The 20,719-nt window shown below is 38.3% G+C and overlaps 2 protein-coding genes and 1 long non-coding RNA gene across 5 annotated transcripts in view; 2 read left to right on the plus strand and 1 right to left on the minus strand.

Annotated features, from left to right (window-relative positions):
* LOC127953011 (E3 ubiquitin-protein ligase SMURF2) overlaps positions 1–11,886 on the plus strand; it is a 53,455-nt gene extending 41,569 nt beyond the window's left edge. For both annotated transcript variants that reach the window (XM_052551902.1, XM_052551903.1), the window contains exons 10-20: positions 1,072–1,230; positions 1,328–1,372; positions 4,404–4,602; positions 6,210–6,313; positions 6,755–6,869; positions 6,972–7,150; positions 7,344–7,481; positions 8,418–8,538; positions 8,675–8,876; positions 8,967–9,042; positions 9,753–11,886. In XM_052551902.1, the coding sequence (XP_052407862.1) occupies positions 1,072–1,230; positions 1,328–1,372; positions 4,404–4,602; positions 6,210–6,313; positions 6,755–6,869; positions 6,972–7,150; positions 7,344–7,481; positions 8,418–8,538; positions 8,675–8,876; positions 8,967–9,042; positions 9,753–9,852 (1,438 nt within the window). In that variant the 3' untranslated portion in view covers positions 9,853–11,886. The remainder of the gene's footprint in view (positions 1–1,071; positions 1,231–1,327; positions 1,373–4,403; positions 4,603–6,209; positions 6,314–6,754; positions 6,870–6,971; positions 7,151–7,343; positions 7,482–8,417; positions 8,539–8,674; positions 8,877–8,966; positions 9,043–9,752) is intronic.
* Positions 1–20,719, minus strand: part of LOC127953018 (uncharacterized) — a 97,100-nt gene that overhangs the window by 24,426 nt on the left and 51,955 nt on the right. The gene's annotated exons all lie outside the window — the stretch shown is intronic.
* On the plus strand, positions 13,125–17,895 carry ddx5 (DEAD (Asp-Glu-Ala-Asp) box helicase 5). 2 transcript variants are annotated; one of them, XM_052551905.1, is made up of 13 exons: positions 13,125–13,293; positions 14,032–14,203; positions 14,288–14,384; positions 14,460–14,593; positions 14,684–14,749; positions 14,832–14,973; positions 15,072–15,232; positions 15,330–15,502; positions 15,581–15,691; positions 15,774–15,835; positions 15,922–15,981; positions 16,857–17,091; positions 17,223–17,895. In XM_052551905.1, exons 1-13 carry the CDS (start codon positions 13,253–13,255, stop codon positions 17,254–17,256), a joined length of 1,488 nt encoding a protein of 495 aa, XP_052407865.1. In that variant the 5' UTR covers positions 13,125–13,252; the 3' UTR covers positions 17,257–17,895. The 2 variants fall into 2 exon arrangements, with proteins under 2 accessions (XP_052407865.1, XP_052407864.1); XM_052551904.1 differs by having other exon boundaries at positions 16,857–17,078.

A 20,719-nucleotide genomic window follows, 5' to 3' on the forward strand; every position in this document is an offset into this window, starting at 1 on the left:
AAAACTGAGAAGACGTGACCTCGGAGGAACTTCTTGGAGAAACACTATATGTGTGGACCGTTTAGCCAGTGTTTGTAGAGAAAGCTGCCGAGTGCATGAACGTGTTGAGGGTGGGCTACGGGTTATTTTTCTAGTCTTTTCAGAGTTGACATTGAACATTTTTTGCTCTGTTAGTTTGATGATATTTGGCAGAAGCCTGAAAGCAGCATCCCTGAATTCTTTTTTCTTTTCTTTTTTACTACTTCATTTTGATCTTTGTATTGTCTGTTTTCTCACTTCTTTGTTTTTGTTGTTGTTGTTGTTTTGTCTTCCCCCTCCACACGTTTACTCAAACTTCAGTCTGAGGAGCATGTTAAAAGATAGTAAAGCTATAGTTATGAATACTAGCCATTTTCATTTCCACTAATATCATTTCCACTGTCAAATCATGATTATCATGATACAAATATTCAAAGTTTTCACATTTCTTTTAAGTTTTTATATTAAATTGTAATTATTTGTATTGGTTTAAAAATAAGTTATCTTAAAAATAATGGTAAAATCTATATAAAACGAATTTAAAAAAATTAAATGGTGAAAGTTTACACAACTTTTATTTAAAAAATGCAAGCAGTGAATCCAATTTGTTTTGATGAATTAATATTTTATGTGTCCTACATACACAGTATATAGAGAGAAGCAAAAAATTATTTTAAATGATGTAAATATATATTTCAAATCACCTCTATAACATGAAACTTACTATGTTGATGAATCACTTTCTAAAGAAGTAGAAATATTATGTTATGTGCATCCCAAATGGCTGTGACAATGTGTTTGAAATACTGTACCTAATGTAATATTCTGATATTATAACTATAGGATAGAAGTAGTAGTATAATTAAAGTATCTTAATAATTTATCCTCTCAACAAGTAGAAAACTCCCATTCTGGGTGCAAGAGCTCATAAACAGCTAAAAATTTCATAATATTAGTAATATTTTGATCATGTTAATTTAAAGATTACAATAATCATAATATGTATAATTATATTACTAAAATGAAAGCGTTATAATTCCTCTCTCTCTGCAGGGATCTCAGTAATGTGAACTGTGAGGAGTTGGGTCCACTGCCTCCCGGCTGGGAGATCAGAAACACAGCCACCGGACGAGTGTACTTTGTGGACCACAACAACCGGACCACCCAGTTCACAGACCCGCGCCTCTCCGCTAACCTGCACCTCGTCCTGAAGTGAGTCAGACTCAACATCAGCAGTAAGACCTAGAGTGCATGACGCTGTGGTACTGCTGAAGACTCATCCTGTCGTGTTTCTCCTTTATTCCTACAGTCCCAGTCCGAATGGCTCCCGTGGTGCTGTTGAGGCTCAGAGCAGGTGAGGAATGAATCAGACCCTCTGCAGTCGGAGCATTTAATCTGTGTTTTATCTGCGTGTGTCGTGTGAAGCAGAGGAATGCATTAGTGGGGAGAGATCGAGTTTCCCTTCTCCTGTCCTGACAGATCAAAGGACGTGTCCCACATTCCGTCTCCCCACTTCATGTTCTTGCTGTAACCAGAATATTCGGTGCGGTACGGCTCGCATGGCTGAAATCTCACAAGTCAGGGAATATCAGTTCACGGAGGAGCTCACAAATGAAGCATTGCACCTGCAGAGTGTATTTTCACAATGTGAAGCATCTAGCTTTCAGTCAGGGTGTTTGAACTGGGAAAGATCAGTATGGCTTTTTTAATGAGCATTATAAATATATAGACAATTAAAAAAATTAAAAAAGGAAAATTTTTACTGTAAAATATAGGGCTGTCCAACAATTAATTGTGAATAATCGCGTCCAAAATTTAAAAAAAACTAATCATATAATACATTAGTGTGCGATATGTATATTTATTATGTATATTTAAATACACACACATGCATGTATATATATTAAAAATATTTATATTTGTGTATATGTAACATTTTCTTAAATATGTACATGCATGTGTGTATTTACATGCATAATATGTAATAAATTGTCTTAATTGTACTACATAACATGTATGATATGTATAAAAAAAAAAAAAAAAAAAAGGGAAGACAAAAGTTACAAAAAATAATGTAAACAGTCTTCCATATAAAGGAGCTAATCTTAAAATGGCAAATAATGATCGGTTGCTGGTTTTAATGATCTTTTTGACAGTAATAGACAGAAATAGATTTAGTCATTAGATAATCCCTAATTAATATTTATTTAGCAAGAGCTTGTAGCATCACAATTAAGAGCATGTTTATGTCATGTTCATGACATTTGGAGCAACCAATTATCCTGTGAGAAAACAGCCTAGCAGTCGCCATACTGTGTATAGTAGTACAGCAAGATGTTTTTAGTTGTTGTTTTTCACAAAAAAATATGCATATGTAATGAGACCGTCCACCGCTTTAGCTTTAGGTTAGCACACACTTAATAAATACAAAATCTCTATGAGCAGTGAATGTATTGAAGATAACAGAGCGACAAAAGTGTGCAATACACAACAATAGAGCTTAGAATAATTATAAACGTGACAGAACCACAATATGTTAATTACCTAGAATTAGATTTTATGTTGCACTGCCGTGTTTTCCACACTGCGATACCAGACCTCAGTCCGAGCGGGTCATTTACATCGAGACGTCATCCATCAAGAGAACGAACTGTCAAGGCGAGTCTGGCACTGCAGGAGTCTCTCTTTTGGAAAAGGCATCAGACAGATTATGTGTGTATCTGTCGAAACATCTGCCTTTTATCAGCGCAGAAAATCTCACCTCTCTGTCATCAGGCAAAAATCCCCTCTGCCGTGTGCTTTCCTCTCAACCTTGATGGGTTTATGATCTCACGATCAGTCTGTAATTTGAAGTGCATGCTGGGAGCTTCGGGTGCGTGTGTGCATGCTTCAGTTACTGTTGCCTTTTGATGGATCCACCCTCTTGATCCACATCCAGCATTTCAAGCATCACTAATGGTCACTAGCGGCAAAAAAAAAGTGATCCAAAAATGTGCTATCTGGGTGTTTCGCTAAATGACACGAAGCTTGTTGTTCAAAAATATATAAAATATGCAGTTCTCAACTGGAATACGTGTCTTGTTTGATAAAAATGTTTTCAAAAATATAGCAAATATGCAATTCTTACAGGTATTAACTGGAATGTAAGTGTTATTTCATAAAAATGTTTTCAATTAAATTAATTTAGACTAAAAAATGAAATTAATTTTGGTATTTTTTAGTGGTCCTTAAAGACCTAAAACCTGATCGTAATCGATATGATGACAGAATGATTTTATAATAACATGTGAAAGTATCTTTAAAAGGCTTAAATTCTTGAAAAGATATACAAGTTATTTGGTATAATATTTATTGTTCTTTATTTTTAAATAATGTAAGCGTGAATAACAGTGAAAAGATTATCGAATTTATGAATATTATTATTTATAAAATGATAAGATTTTAAATACTTATATCTACCTACACAGAAGTCTTCTATTTTGCTCTTTTTTTCTATTACTAGGTCAAGTGGATTAATGTTCATAATATTTGTAAAAAATAATAAAAAAAGGAACTGAATTGTACCTTTTAATACAAGCTTAAAACTTGATTCAGATTCAAACCATATATATATATATATAATCATATTATCGTGTATGCAAATGTGTTCAAGGTTTATGAAAAAAATGTTATTGCTTATTTTCTTGATAGTTACTCTACTGCAAACATTTTGCTGACATTTCCAGTAAGTGGTTTTAAACTAAATTTGCCCTCACCTCAGGCGTATTTTATAGAGCAAAAGGTAGGAACCCATCTACACTGATTGTGTTTACATTGATTCAGATTCAGACCAGATCTTCGAGCAGTTACTGTAAGTCCTCTAAACAGTGCATGAAGCAGAAGAAACTGCAGGCAAAGAGAAGTGAGCTGCTGCGTGTCAGTGAGAGTGAACGGGACGAAGGGAATATGTGAGGAATGTGGGTCACGTGCAGACAGAGAGCGAGTCTAAGGAGAAATATGAAAGAATGTGTCTCACTCCATCTCTATTTGTCTAGCACTCAAGTGTTTGCTCAAGCAGCAGCATTTGTTTGCAGATGCAACATCGTTTGACACTGTGTCTTTTAATCCAGTGACGTTTAAACATTTAAGCATGTTGTGAAGTGTTTAAAAGTGTTTGGAGATTGTGTATTTAGCACTATATCAGTTTGGGACCGAGTTAGAGATGAAGTGAACTTGTGTCCTCTCTTGATGTGTTTGGAAGCTCTTGTTTTGTCCCGTGCTGGCGTGACAGATGCCTGTGAGTTGGCACTAAAAGGGCGACGCTGCTCTGACATGGAGGTGAAGAATGGGTCAGGCTGCAGTGTTTGTGTGCATCTCGATTTATTCCCCCCTTTCTTACTCCGCAGTCGTCCCGGACAGCTGAAGGAGCAGGCTCAGTCTGTCATGTCTCCTGGAAATCTCCCCGAGGACCCTGAATGTCTCACGGTGCCCAAGTACAAGCGAGATCTGGTGCAGAAACTGAAAATCCTGCGCCAGGAGCTGTCCCAGCAGCAGCCGCAGGCGGGACACTGCCGAATCGAGGTCTCGCGTGAGGAGATCTTTGAGGTGAGACCAGACCCTGCATTATTTTACCTGCAGGAAATTCAGTTCAAATCGTTATTTATTTAAGAAATGCTTTTATTTAGCAAGGATGCATTGAATCGATCCAGTGACATTAAAGACTTTTATAATGTTACAAAATATTTCTACATTTTATTCATCAAATGCTCCTGAAACAAATGCGTTATGGTTAAAAAGTTTTGTTGGAACTTTGTTGTTGATGTTGTTAGTTTTACCAGTAACACCCGTCTGTCTAAATGAGCATTTACTATCTCTTAACAAGCCCAGAGGCCTGGTTCACCTCTACTGTGAGGGCCTTTAACTCTGCTGGATGTTAGCCACAAGCCAGTATGCATCAGCCATGACATTAAACTTCATTAGCATGCTGAGTTCAGCTAACGCGTGTGAGGTGGAACAACATTTAAAGCCCACTTCTCTCCTCGCTCAGCTTGAAGTGATTTGGGTCTGTTTGGTCATCTGTTTTAGGGTGTTTATGGGTGTTGAGCTGGATGCGCACAGACATTTCTGGATGCTGCATTCCAACATGCTGCGCTCTCTCTCCCCACGGACGAGTCTGTCTGTAAACATCAGCTTACATGAGCCCTTCGCATGAGTTTGGGTTCTCCTGAGTTTGTTGGCAAGATCATTAGATGACAGATCAGCTGTAATAAATTGACCCATCTCCAAGGGCTGGTTGCAGAGTAAATGGCTTAACTTAAGCAATGCAGATTTGTGTTGCATTTAACACAGTTGAACTGAAGTGTCTTGTGAAATCAAATCAGATGAAACTCGCCATCAAAAGATCTCCAGAGAACAGAGTTACGATGAGGAGAGAAAAATGACAGGTTATTTGGATCAGCTTTGTGTTTTAAATGAAGAAATTTGCAAGTCCATTTCATCTAGTTTGATTTAGTTTCCATTTTAAGCTACTTAACGAAAACATTTCCTATTTATTTGATTTGAATTACTTTTTCCCTCTGATTAGTTTTCAATACCATTTATTAATATTATGGATATATTTTTAAAAATGTATAATAATTTTTTTGTTTGTTTGTTTTGTGCATATAACAGGCTTGTTATAGTCAACCAAAACTAAAACATTAAAAAAATATATTTTTTAAAACTTTTGTTGCCTCAAACGTTAACTGAAATAAAACATTTAAACTACTTTATTTCAGCTAGTTGCCAAACATTTTTATTTAGTTTAACTTGATGTACTTAAAACTAATTAAAATAATAATTAATAATCAAAATATAAAAATCTATAGACATTAAAATTTTTAAATATATAGAAATTAAATAATAAAAATGACAAGAACATGCACCAAAATGACTAAAACTTAACAAAAAGTTAAATTAAAATGAAAAAAAAAGTTGCAATAAAAGCATGCATGTACTCAAAGAAAATTGTTTATGACACTTGACTGTTATTTAAAGCTAAATAAGTCTGAAACTAGTTACTACTCACTTAGTGTGAACTTGTCATCTCAATTGAATTATGATCAGTTTTATGAGCTTTCAGTACTCTTTCTTATGAGCTTTCAGTACTCTTTCTTATGAGCTTTCAGTACTCTTTCTTATGTGTCATCACCACACCTCCGCTGTTTCCTCAGGAGTCATACCGGCAGGTGATGAAGATGAGGCCGAAGGACCTGTGGAAGAGGTTGATGGTGAAGTTCAGAGGAGAAGAAGGTCTCGACTATGGTGGGGTCGCTAGGTACGTTACACAAAACTTAAAGCAGAGCATGAAATCAACATTGGTTTTCTTTCTTAAGACATTCATTGTGAATGATTCATCTGTGAACATTATTCAACACAAAAACACGTCTTTGTAATTCAGGGGAAAATTTACATTTCAATAATATGATGCTTTCTCCACTTTCTTGAACCATCTGTTATCACTTTTTTCACAATTCAATCAATTCCCGAAGGATAAAATCAACTCCTGGCATACGTTCTTGAATGCTATCCTATTACGCTAATAAATGTATCACAATAAGAGAGTAAAGTGGGTTATGAATGCAGTTTCCTGCTGTCTTTTAACAAGTGTGTGTCCATCTAGTGGTAGAACTAGAGTATAACAGAGTCAGAGTAGGCCATGGCAGACTGAATGAATGTCTGTCAGTGATTTGTGCCATGGCTTGTGTTTGTGTCACAGGGAGTGGTTGTACTTGTTGTCGCATGAGATGTTAAATCCATACTACGGACTGTTCCAGTATTCACGAGATGACATCTACACGCTACAGATCAACCCAGACTCTGCCGTCAATCCGGTAAGTGGACCCGGATCTTCCTCGTGAGCTTCCCATTAACTCCGACAGATGCTAGTATTTTCCAAAAAGCACTCATCTTTTTTTAATTGTTGATGTTTTTAGGAGCATTTGTCTTATTTCCACTTTGTGGGGAGGATTATGGGAATGGCTGTTTTCCACGGGCACTACATCGACGGAGGCTTCACTCTGCCCTTCTACAAGCAGCTGCTGGGGAAACCCATCACTCTGGACGACATGGAGTCAGTGGATCCTGATCTGCACAACAGCCTCGTCTGGATCCTGTCAGTGTGCTTCATACATCCATCTACACTCCCAAAGAACTGTAGCACAATTAGTACTCTGCCTGCATCTTCAGCAGAAGAGTGTCCATGTTATAATAATAACAATAGTGCATATATGTATATATCATTTATTTATATTGCATGCATGATGAATCTAGGAATAATTAAAAGATTTTCTGGTGTCTGTGTTCAGAGAGAATGACATCGCTGGGGTGTTGGACCACACGTTCTGTGTCGAACACAATGCATACGGAGAGATCATTCAACACGAGCTCAAACCCAATGGCAAGAGCATCCCTGTCACCCAAGACACCAAGAAGGAGTATGTGAGGTGAGTGTGGACTCTTGTCTCTGAACACCTTCCTCCTCCTCCTCCTCCTCCTCCTCCCTGTCTAATGTGTCTCTGCAGTTGTCATTATGGCTGGTCAAACTGCAGGCAAATCAGATCAGATTTTTTTCATATCAGGTCTTTTCAGGCAAACTGTCGACACTATTCATTGAAAGTGATCAAAGCAGATCTCTGCATGGGTTGCTTTGGTAATGATGTAGGCAGGCCCAAATATGTGACCCTGGAGCAGAAAACCAATAATAATTAGCACGGTTATATTTTGATATTTTCTAAATGTCCTACTGTAAATATATTCAAACTTAATTTCGGATTAGTGATATGCGTTGCTCAGAACTTAATTTGGGCAACTTTAAAGGCGATTTTATGATGGGGTTTTTTGCACCCTCAGATTCCAGATTTTCAAATAGTTGTATCTCAGCCAAATATTTTCCGATCCTTACAAACATACATCAGTTTATTTAGTCAGATTTCAAAAAATGTATAAATCTCAATTTCCAAAAATTGACCCTTATGATTGGTTTTGTGGTCTAGGGTCCTCATATATATATATATATATATATATATATATATATATATATATATATATATATATATATATATATATATATATATATATATATATATATATATATATATATATATATATATTATTTGAAATGTGATTTGAGCAGCCAGAGCATCCAGACTGAGAGGCATCTGTAAAAATCTGATTGGAATCACATTTCATTCAAACAACCTTCAAATGTGGCTTGAATCAAATTTAGAGAAAAAAAATCTAATTTGCATGTTTTTTATTGCTGTCTAGTCTTTCGAATAACCCATCTGGATAATGTCTGGATATGCAAAAAAAAGTCAGATATTTTTTTTTTTCTGGCAGTCTGAACATAGCCTAAGTGTGTTGTGGGTGTTTAAACGCAGGCTGTATGTGAACTGGAGGTTCCTGAGGGGCATCGAGGCTCAGTTCCTGGCCCTGCAGAAAGGCTTCAATGAGGTCATCCCACAACACCTGCTCAAGGCGTTTGATGAGAAAGAGCTGGAGGTATGAAAACTTACCTCAGGAAACATTAATCCACTTCAGCCATGCAATCAACTCGACTTCTTAGTCTTAAGAAATGTGTAATAGGGCATATTTCGTTTGCCGCATGGCTAATGATTCAAGTGTGTCTCAATTTCAGCTTATTGTGTGTGGCCTGGGGAAGATCGACATCAACGACTGGAAGTCAAACACCCGTCTGAAGCACTGCACGCCTGACAGTAACAGCGTGAAGTGGTTCTGGCGGGCCGTGGAGTCGTATGATGAGGAGAGGAGGGCCAGACTGCTGCAGTTCGTCACCGGCTCCTCCAGAGTCCCACTGCAAGGATTCAAAGCCCTGCAAGGTACCTGATGCCCTTTAGCATGCGTTTCTCATTCAGGGTCTAGAAAGGATAATCACACACATGTTTGCTCTGAAACACTGTATGATCCAGGTGCTGCTGGACCACGTCTCTTCACCATCCATCAGATCGACGCCAGCACCAACAACCTGCCCAAAGCACACACTTGGTGAGCACATTCCCATAATAGAATAGTTATCAACCAAAATGGGTTTTTTTTCAAAGGACAGTGCCAATATTTAGACAGCAATGTAGTCAACAGTCAATATAAGGCATATATAATTAGAGATCTTAATTTTTGCATATTTTTATTACAAATATTATACACAACCATTAAAATGATTATGGTACTTTTATTCAGCAAATTCATTATTGCTGTGTATATACAGTATGTATTTTATAGATATGAACTTTTGTGTTTGTTTTTCATTTTATGATATTATTTCTTTTTATTAAATTAAGGAAATAAAAATAAATTATGCAGTACCATGAAAAGAAATAGCTATTAATTGGATTTTGTACAAGAAAAGAAACTATTACTTTTATTCTGCAAATGTACATTAATATGTTTAGAAGTGACCGTAGATACTTTTGTAATGGTAGAAGAAGATTCCTGTTTTAATTAATAGCTGTTCTTTTGAAATTTCTATTCATAAAATAATGCTGAAAAACTCTGTTTCCGCAAACATATTAAGAACTGTTTTCAACATGAATAATGATAAAAATGCATATTATTATGATTTCTGAAGGATCGTGTGACACTGGAGTAATGATGCTGAAAATTGGGTTTACATCCTAAAATATATTACAATAGAAAAGTGTTCATTTCAATTTTTTGTAATATGATCTCACAATATAACTATTGTAATCTCGCCTCAGCTTCAACCGTATAGACATTCCTCCGTACGAGAGCTACGACAAACTCTACGACAAGCTGCTGACGGCCATCGAGGAGACCTGCGGCTTCGCTGTGGAATGATCCTCCGGCGCCGGCGCTCGCAGAGGAAGCTTTCTCCAGGCGGGACAGACCTGTCCGTCCGTCCGCCGGCAGACGTGTGGGCCTCACGAGGAGCTCGGCCGGATTATACCGCAGCACTCCACGCCTGATGCTGCTACACAGATCTTTCTGCATTATTTGAAAAGAGAGAAAAAAAACAACAGCTCTTTTCAGCTGCTAGTAACTCTTTTACTCACTATTTTGGAACCTCCCCTTCCTCTTTTTGTTTTCAAGTCCATACATTGATTTTTAGCATTAAGACAACATAATACCAATATTTCATGTAGCATTTTCACAGACCAGACTTTTAAGAGAGGCCAGACTTTAGAGGGGCACGCAGAACAAGAGCTTCCTTACCGAAGACGAGACGAGAGGACGATCACATGGTGCTGGACCTTAGCGAGATCAGGGAACTGGGCTCCACTGGCCTCTTCTGGGCCGCCCTACACCAGACACCAGACTGGCGTCATCCGCTGACTGACTTATAAGCTTGTTAAAAGTGAACGAACCAATACATGAATTCTTAGGTAGGTAGGTAGTCTAGCTTTATTTTTATATGAGAGGCGTGAGAGGACGAGGTTAAAAAAGTGAAACTATACAGATATAATATATTGGCACGGTCCCAGGAACCGTTGCCGATGTCTCCAGAGCAGAAAATGAAGCTGAGCCCATTGAAATGGCTTCAGGTTGGCTTTGGCTTGCTTTGAAAGTTCAAATACCATCTTTTTTTTTGTTTAAGAAAAATTGTGAAGAAAAACATTTTAATGTGTTGCATTACTGGTGTCAACTTTTTGGTAAACTGTATTCTAATCTGTCTCCGATGTCAGTCGAACCCTTTAATAGATTTAAATATGATGCATGTTGATGAGATGTGTCTTCAATTTCATACCTTCACATTATATCGTTACCATTTATTTTCTGGGCCTGTTTTTTATTAGAATTATTATTATGATGATTTCCTAAAAGAAGAAATGCAACTGTTTACCCCTCATGGAAATCAAGAGAGAGAAGTGTCCGTATTTTTTTCTTTTTTGTAATTTATTATTAACCCGATATAGTACCAATTTACTGATTTATTTTTTTTTTACCATGAAAAATGTCTCTGGCCTTCAGTGAGCGTTACAGACGAACTGAAAGGAGGATCTCTGTACTGCAGAACAAGAAACAATTCTATCTTTTATACAAGTACATCAGCTTTTGGTGTAAATCTAGCAGAAAACAACAGAAGCATGGCTCGTGTGCTCTTTGCAAGCCTCCCAAATGCACAGCTTGAAAGCTTGTTCCTTCAGGATTATTAAAAGAAGCTGCATAAATAAACAAATGCAGTTTTTTAAATATATATATAGTTGAATGTTTCTGAGATGCTGCCTGTCTATAGCAATCCTCTATGACCATGTACTGTTGTTAAGAGTTTGCATACGCTGAAACTGAGCTACACATCTTTTCTTACTTTTTTATCAGTTTGAGTGTGAACAAAAAAGGTGAAAAACAAAAATGAAACAAAATTAATAAAAAAGCCTCTGGATGGATCAGGTAAATATTCAGAGATGGTGCTTTGTATAGTTATAGAATATTGTTCATATATGTGGGTCACTGGCTGCCATTTATCTTTAATTGAATCAGATTTGAAAGAAGAAAAAAAAACAATTTGCACACACACACTATATTATAATAGCTGTACATAATAGGCAAATATATATAAATATATAAACTCTTTATGGACTGAATGATTATACGTTTCATTTAAGTCTGGCGCACACATAAAGATCTCTTCATCTTCTCTTCTTTTAATATTTTGTATTTGTGTAGTTAAGTCGACCTCCATATGGACTGGATGCCCTGTTGACTTTGAGAGGGTCGCTCCTTTACAGCATGATTTACTAGCAACACTTTTAACTTTCATAGCTGACCAGTGCAATTTGCTAAATGTAACACACACTACCATTTTTTTTTTTTGTGTGTGTGTTTTATTTTTGTGTGTAATTAGATCTGATTAAACGTGCCTTCCTGATGGGATCACTGCTTCTGTATGACTCTGTCCAAATAATCCATAAAATATATTGTTTTAGTTGTTATTCTGTGATATATCAACCAACCATTTCAGTGATTGAGTTCAAGAGGGCATAATTTCTATCACTGTGATTCACTTGTGTTTTAATGGGTTGCATCTTTGATGCATCAATTATTTACCATATTCTTGCAAACTTGATGGCAAATACTGACCATTAGGTTCAGTGGTGTGGCAAAAGAGTATCACTGTACTCCACAATCCTTTTGTGACACCAAGGTGGGCCGTTAAGCATCATCTTGGAACAAAGGGGGGGCAGATGTCCCTATTAGAATTAGAAAGAATTTGATCTCTCTCTGTTGAAAAGTGGGGGTAGGTGAAAACATTCCCCTTCTAAGAAGTTTTCTAGGTGTCAGACTCAATTTGACCAAATCTAAGGACAGTATGGTAACTTTTACCATTTAAACAAGGAAATCGAACCCAAAACCAGGGCAATGCCAGTAGAGTGCTGCATCACTACACAGAAATGCACTTCATGACTTAAATTACCTGTCACAAGTTTCCACATTCATGTCTTTTACTTTCTACACCCATCTAGAACTACATCTAGAGTCATCAGAACTATGAAATAACTCAGGGAAAGGTTTAGAAAATAAAAAAAGCTTGAACCTATTGGAAATATTATATATTTGAGCCTTTTATTTGTCTAGAATTCAAGGTTTTAGGTCAAACAAATTCCAAATGTTTTGTGGACAAAAATAAATTACAAAAATAACTATTTATAATTATAGCTGTTTGAGAGAGTCAAAAAGCACATATTTTTGTAATTTATTTTTGTCCACAAAACATTTGGAATTTGTTTGACCTAAAACCTTGAATAGGAGATAATCATTCTGCATTCTGCGTTAATAAATAAGATGCATAAATAACTCCGTGGTTATGACTTAGATCCAAATAAAACAAATTGCATTGTTATTAAATATTAGGCCTACTGTTCAGTAGTGCAATAAAAATTGAGATTATACTGCCTTTTTCGGGGGGCATGTGTCATGGTATTATTTTCATTTCAATATAAATCCAATGAGGAGATATGAATATGTATAATCATGATTTTATACCACTGTCTTATAATCATAGCAACCTCCAAAAATGTTTTATGTAAGGACATTGAACATCATCCAACAACCTCCCAACGCGCATGCGCGGCGCCTGGACGTCACAAAGACGTCAGCGGCTCTCCGGAAGTGACTTCCCCTTCCTATAAAGTGCGTCGAGTTCACCGTGTACCCGACGTTCACCAGCACCTCTACCGCGCGATACCGACCAGAAAACGTCCGGTTATTTAACTTTTAATTTATAATTTCAGAATACAATATGCCTGGATACTCAGACAGAGACCGCGGTCGTGACAGAGGGTAAGATGGTTGTTGTTTTTGTCGATGAAAGGTTTGTCCTAATTAAAAATATTAATCGATGTGGATTTCGTAATTAAGTGGCCGTTGATCGATGGTTTTCACCGACGAAATGATTCATCTCACCGTCGTGTTTGTTGTGAGATTCAATTTAATCGAGGGTGTTGGGCTTTAGGCGGATGAGTAACGTTAGGTGTGTACATTATCCGTTTACACGACAGAAATCGAGCGGAAAAAAACTGTCTGTTATTCTAACGTGTAAAACACCTCTTAAATGTCGATAAAAATCACGTTTAATTGGAATTGAACACAAATGTCGTCGTTTATAGGCCTCGTCGGCCCATGTGGCTGTGAGGATGTAAAATGCCGGCCGGGTTTTTCCTCTTTGTCTCCTGCCGGTGAGAGAGAAAATGGCAGCGACGTTAAAACGTGGCGCAGACGAGAACTCGCGATGAGCATCGGACCGGAGCTTTTGACATCAATTATTCAGTCCTCTTGACTTGCTTAAATCACCTTTTTGTTGATTTTGTTTGAGGATGGGTACAAAGGTTAATGTACCACGTTTTTTTTTTCTTCCCCAAAACCACGTTCCCAACAGACCACTGAAACTGCGAGTCACGCTTGAAGTGGCGTATATTAGTACAATGGCAATGCCGCTTCTTTAAACGCAGAAATAAGTGCTGGCCAACTAATTGTCACTGAACCTCAATAGTCTAAAATGTTTGGTTTATCTATGAATAGATACAGCAGTGGCCCCCCACGCTTTGGAGGCAGCAGGGGTGGACCTCCTCAGGGCAAGAAGTTTGGGAATCCTGGTGAACGTCTGCGGAAAAAACACTGGAACCTGGATGAGCTCCCTAAGTTTGAGAAGAACTTCTACCAGGAGCATCCTGACGTCGCTCGGAGGACAGCTGTAAGTAAACTCTCTGTGTGCTTTTTATTTTATTTATTTTTTTTATTTTTTTTAAAGATGTTTGGTCCCTTTTTTTTATTGCAGCAAGAGGTTGAACACTACAGGAGAAGCAAGGAGATCACAGTGAAGGCTCGAGACGGTCCCAAACCCATTATGAAGTTCCATGAAGCAAACTTTCCAAGTAAGTTAATCACAAATTAAAATTTAATGTGGCGCTCTGCAAGGTGAAACTAAATGTTTTTTGTGTGTGTTGTAGACTACGTGATGGATGTGATCAGTAAACAGAACTGGACTGATCCGACTCCCATCCAAGCTCAGGGCTGGCCAGTTGCACTGAGTGGCAAAGATATGGTTGGCATTGCCCAGACCGGCTCTGGAAAAACCCTCTCGGTATGATGCTTTTCACCCATCCTGATGTAAATTATCTGACTGACTCATTTCAACTGGTTTTAATTACCCTTTTTTTATTTTTTTCTACAGTATCTGCTTCCTGGTATTGTTCACATAAACCACCAACCATTCCTGGAGCGTGGAGATGGACCCATTGTAAGTTCGACAACCGGTCAAGAATAAATCTCCATCTTTGTCTTTATACAGTGCTTTAATCGGATGGTTCTAATCCCTTTAGTGCTTGGTGTTGGCTCCCACCCGTGAGTTGGCGCAGCAGGTCCAGCAGGTGGCGGCAGAGTACGGCAAAGCTTCTCGTCTCAAGTCCACCTGCATCTACGGAGGCGCTCCCAAAGGACCACAGATCCGGGACCTGGAAAGGGGTACGAGGAGTGGAACAAAGCTCGAATCTCTTTAAAATATAATAAAAAATAAAAAAAATTGTGTGGTAAATGTCTGACTTCTCCATTGCTGTTGTCAGGTGTTGAGATTTGTATAGCCACACCCGGAAGACTTATCGATTTCCTTGAAGTTGGAAAGACAAATCTGCGCAGATGCACGTATCTTGTGCTTGATGAAGCTGACCGGATGCTTGACATGGGATTTGAACCTCAGATTCGAAAAATCGTGGACCAAATTAGAGTATGGACCTTTTTCTCTCTTTTTTTTCACTTGTTTAACATCTCAAACGTGCTGTTTCTTGTAAAATTAAGCTTGTTTTTTTCTTTATCTCCTGTAGCCAGACCGACAGACTCTCATGTGGAGCGCTACATGGCCCAAAGAGGTGAGGCAGCTGGCTGAGGACTTCCTGAAGGACTATGTACAGATCAACGTTGGTGCTCTGCAGCTCAGTGCCAACCACAACATCCTACAGATTGTCGACGTTTGCAACGATGGCGAAAAGGAAGACAAGTGAGTGCTGGCAACCTTAAAAGTTTGGTTTTGAAGGTTGTGAGGCGGATGCATGATGACAATCCTGTTCTCTTTCAGACTGATGCGTCTGCTGGAGGAAATCATGAGCGAGAAGGAGAACAAGACCATTATTTTTGTGGAGACCAAGAAAAGGTGTGACGATCTCACCAGGAGGATGCGTAGGGATGGGTAAGATGACCTGACTTGCTTTGTCACGATTGTTTCGTTTCTGTCTGAGATGGAGGGAATTCACTGGGTTTTCCTGTTGCAGGTGGCCAGCAATGGGCATCCATGGAGACAAGAGCCAGCAGGAAAGAGACTGGGTGCTCAATGGTATGTGTTCGCCTTGAAGGTCTTCGTTTATTGATGCCATTTTGGTTAACTTGCACGATTTGACTCCCTCTTTCCTACCTGAACAGAGTTCAAATATGGCAAAGCGCCCATCCTCATTGCCACAGATGTTGCCTCCAGAGGACTAGGTTTGTTATTTCCTCCTTAATATGTCCTTTATCACTTCATATTGTGTACTATTCTATAAAGTTCTGCCGTTTCCTTTTAACTGCTGTGCCTTTCTGAGCCCCTCTCACCTGAAGGTGGAGTCTTGGAGGCAGGACCTTGGCATGACGCGTCCAGGTTCACCAGGAGGGGGTTAAGGAGCTCCTCTGTGGAGTCCTACTTGTCTGCCAGCCAATCAAATTGCATTCAGAGGTGTTCGGAGCTCCGTGATTGGGGTCTAATCCAAGGGGCGGCGTACCACGGAGGAGTGCTTTGCCGTTGAGTGGTTGCACTTGCGTCCTGCTCTCGCGCAACAGCTTGAACTGTTGAACTTAAGTTTAAGGACTCGGAGTTTTTCTCCAAAGGAAGTGCGTTTTTATGAAAATTTGAGCTGTTTTCCATCGAGAGCAGTTGCTTTAATCTACATACCTCCACACTGAATGCGATTACCCGGCTGGTCGATGCGTGCCCTCCTTTTGCTGGCTTCAGTCATGTCGAGTCCTGCCAAAGAGAGTCATATTTTTCTTTCAAGTGAGCACCGGTTGGTTGGAAAGCTTGCGTCAGCCTTAAATTTAAGACTCCTAATCGGTCTCGTTTTTGAGCGAGTTGAGTCTTGGCAAGATGCAGCAGTTTGTCCTGTCACTTTTAACAGAGGACATTGTAAATTTGTCCTTTTTTGGATCCTTTTAAGTCCTGAGAATGTTCTTTTTTTTTTTAAAACCATCCTTTCCTCAGCGTGGTAAGTCGATGACCTATCGTTCATTGTTTCCCTTGCTAACGCCTCCTATCCTCGCTGCTATGGCGGTGTGCACCTGCACTCCTCTACTCCTGCCATGGCGCGTTCGTTTTCTCTTAACAGATGTGGAAGACGTCAAATTTGTCATTAACTATGACTACCCCAACAATTCCGAGGACTACATTCACCGCATTGGCCGTACGGCTCGCAGTCAGAAAACCGGCACGGCCTATACCTTCTTTACGCCCAACAACATGAAACAGGCTCACGACCTCGTCTCAGTCCTCCGCGAGGCCAACCAAGCCATAAACCCCAAGCTCATCCAAATGGCTGAAGACAGAGGAGGTAAATCCAATTGGTGAGATACAAGAGCTGTGCTTAACCCTCAGCCAATTTTTGTCCTTCATAATCTCTCTTTTAAGGGTACAGCTTTTTTACTTTGTTCTAATCGGTTTCCAAATTCCGGTGTAACTCCGGTTTCTCTTCCAGGTCGTTCAAGGGGTGGTCGAGGTGGAGGGTATAGGGATGACCGTCGGGATCGCCACTCTGGCGGCAGGCGGGACTTCAACAGCTACGGCCAGGATAACCGCAACAGTGACTCTTATGGGCAGAAGAAGGTGTTTGGAAACAAAACTCAAAATGGATCTAGTGGTTACAATAGCAGCGGCAGTAGCAGCTTTAGCAGCGGGGGTTACAGCAATAACGGACAGGGTAACTTCGGCAATCAGTCTGGTGGGTACGGAAACCAAGGCTATCAGAACCAGCAGTTCACTCCCAACCAAGGGGCCCTCCAGAACGGCATGAACCATCCTCCCCCGTTCCCCTTCAACCCACAACAGATGCCACAGTCCATGCAATTCCCCATGGCCCCACCTGCGTTCCCTCAGTAAACGCGTTCATTTGCTAATCTGAGTCTTTAACTGTTCCGTTCATGTAACTTTATTTCTTCAGAGCAGGTTATAAAATGTACATGCTGTCACCAGAGTCTGCTGTGCAGGATTTTTTTTATTTTTTTCCCCTCCCTCCTTCGTTAGATGGTTTTTCTTTTTTAGTAACTTAAAATTATTTTGTACTGTAGAGGCAATGAAGGATCAACACTTGTAAAAATGTCAAGGGCCATTCATGGCCATTGCATGGTCCTCAAATAAAATATTAAAAATGACTTTTGTGTCTGTCTGTGTGTGAGGAGCAGAAGTTGCAGCTACTACTTCTGAATATTACTCCATCTTATATATTTATATACATATCAATATATTGCAGGAGAGCAAAGAGACTTGTGTCTTGGTAATTCTAACTTTTCAATGGGTACTGAATGCAAAGGAACTGCTGTTGAATATTATTGAAATAAAACCTAGAAGACGCATCTTTAAAATCACTCGTTCATAGTAATGGCTCCAATCTTAAGTGGCTATTCAAGTTTACTTAGTTCTATGTTATGTATGGTGTACTTGTATTTATCGTTTAACAGGTGTATATCTGTAAAAAAAAAAAACTTGCAAAAAGCTTAACTCTATCTTCAGTTTAACATTTATTGATCAAAAGTGGCTTATATCATGAGGGCTAAAACATATATATATAAAAGTCTTTATATAACCTCTTGTGTTGTCATGTGCACAACTGAGCAGAACGTCCTGTGAGATCTTTCCTCATTTTTAACACCCATAAAATGCATTCATATATTAAAGTAATTTTTAGTATTTAATTTTGCCCAGATAAATGCAGCCTTGGTGAACATTAGGGTTTCAGTGTTCAGATTTGACATTTTCAAGCATTCAACATCTACACAGTGTGAACCATTTATTCTAGGTACCAATAAAGAAAAACACTGCACCTGGATAGAATAAAAATCAATATTTGCTCTTAAAAATAAAGGCGCTTGACCATGCCATAGTAGAACCTTTTTGTCTAAATGGTTCCATGAAGAACCTTTACATTTCACAAAGATTTTTTGTGGCAAAAAGGTTCTTCAGATCCTAAAAAGGTCAGAAAGAGATGGTTCTTTAAAGAACCTTTGTCTGAATGGTTCTTTGTGGAACCAAAACCATTCTTCTGTGGCAGAACCATTTAAGCACCTTTTTTTTTTAAGTAGTATCTGTCTCTTTCCTGAGCCAGTATACATGTGGGCAGACATCATCCTCCAGCTGCTGAAAATAAATCCAGATTAATCAGATGTGCGTGTGTGTGTTTATGCTATGCATTAGCATTATTTAATTACTAACACACCACTGGTTACCATTGGTTGCAATTTGACTGTTTCCAAAGCAAAGAAATAACAGCATACAATATCTCTCACATACTCTCACATTAGATACATTATAATAGACTAAGCATTTTGTGTTGCCACTGATCTTTGGATCCTGTGCATTTAGCATCAATCTGTCCTCAGTGTATTGAAAGTACTTTTTTGATTAGCTGTTTCTATTGCAATTAATACATTTTATTATTCTGTAATATAAATTTCAGCTTCCTGTCTCATTTATTATATTTTTGCACCATATTAACAGCTGAGCATTTAGCCATGCAGGCCGTCAGTCCAGAGGAGGGCATTGATGAGCTATTTTTATTTGTTGAAGGATCTACAATAAAAAGTTTGATGGCTGTTGCATGGTCCTTAATAAAATATTAAAAATGATTGTTTTTGTATCTGTCTATTTGTGCTAGCTGCAACAGACAGTTGGCAGTTCACATCTAATGTTTTAATGCATCTCACAATGTCTTCTATCAGCTGAGGGCACATTAATCTTATGTATATTACAGGAAATCAAAAGGATTTTTGTTTTTGGTAATTATAACTATTCAGTGTACTCTGAATGAACTTATTTTAACATTTCTTCTCTTAGCATGGCCTAACTAGATTTGATTATTATTAATATTTAAACATGCACATTTTCTAAATTAACTCATGGAGTATATACTTCAAATAATCTGAATTGACATGTGAACTCCGGCTCATTGTTTGCACTCTATTCAAAGTTATAAGCACGCCTCACATTTTTAATTCATCACATATTAGCAAAGATACAAACACATCTAATAAATGTTTAATAAGGAATACACAGGATAAGTGGCCTAACCTTTGTCCTGGTCAGTCTAATTTCTTTCTTTTAATCTTTTTTTTTTATGCATCACACACTAGTTGACTCTTGAACATCACACACACACACTAGTAGTTATTACTACATAACTACATAATACTACTGCATAATTACTGCAATTCTTATCATTCTCCTTCTTCCTCGTCGGCCAGCCACCTCATCTCTTCCAGTCTTGAGCTAGGCCTAATTCGTTTTCTTTTAACTATTGTATTTATATGTTAAGTATTTATGTTGTTGTTATTTGTTGTTCTTATTAGTATTACTTTTATAGAAACTCTAAGGTTGATATGCTTGCACCCTTACGCACACACACACACACACACACACACCTGTTCACTTACAGATGTTTTTTTATGCTAGTTGTATGTATGAATGTTGGTTTGACCTTGGTATCTTGTATTGTGCATGTGTACACAGGGTCGGCGCCAGGACATACGAAACGAGGGGGCCTCGTTGTGTCACTAGGGGGGCATACCTCCACGGCAGATATATTTTAACAAAAATAACTTAAAATGTAAATTACATCTTAACATTTTTAGCATTATTGCACCATATACTGGAGTCTTATTTCTGTGCCCCTGAGAGTATGATTTAGAATGTTCAGTGACGTCACAGAACTGCCAGATTCAAACAGCTTTCGCGCGTTGGTTGGAGCTGAGCCAGAGACGTACGCACTCAGAGCTTGTCATATATCACAATTTATATGCAGTGTTTTCAACCACATAATGTTCATTTTGGTTTCATACATTTAAAGTGAATAATCACTAGTAAAATAATACATTGGTAGTTTGTAAAATGCACACATGTCTATGGAAGCAGCAAAAACACCGACGTGTTTTAGTCATATATCAGACACACATAGCAGAACAATAAAGTTTACTCTATTCTTCG

Source organism: Carassius gibelio, chromosome B3, assembly GCF_023724105.1.
Source record: "Carassius gibelio isolate Cgi1373 ecotype wild population from Czech Republic chromosome B3, carGib1.2-hapl.c, whole genome shotgun sequence".
Lineage (NCBI taxonomy): Eukaryota > Metazoa > Chordata > Actinopteri > Cypriniformes > Cyprinidae > Carassius > Carassius gibelio.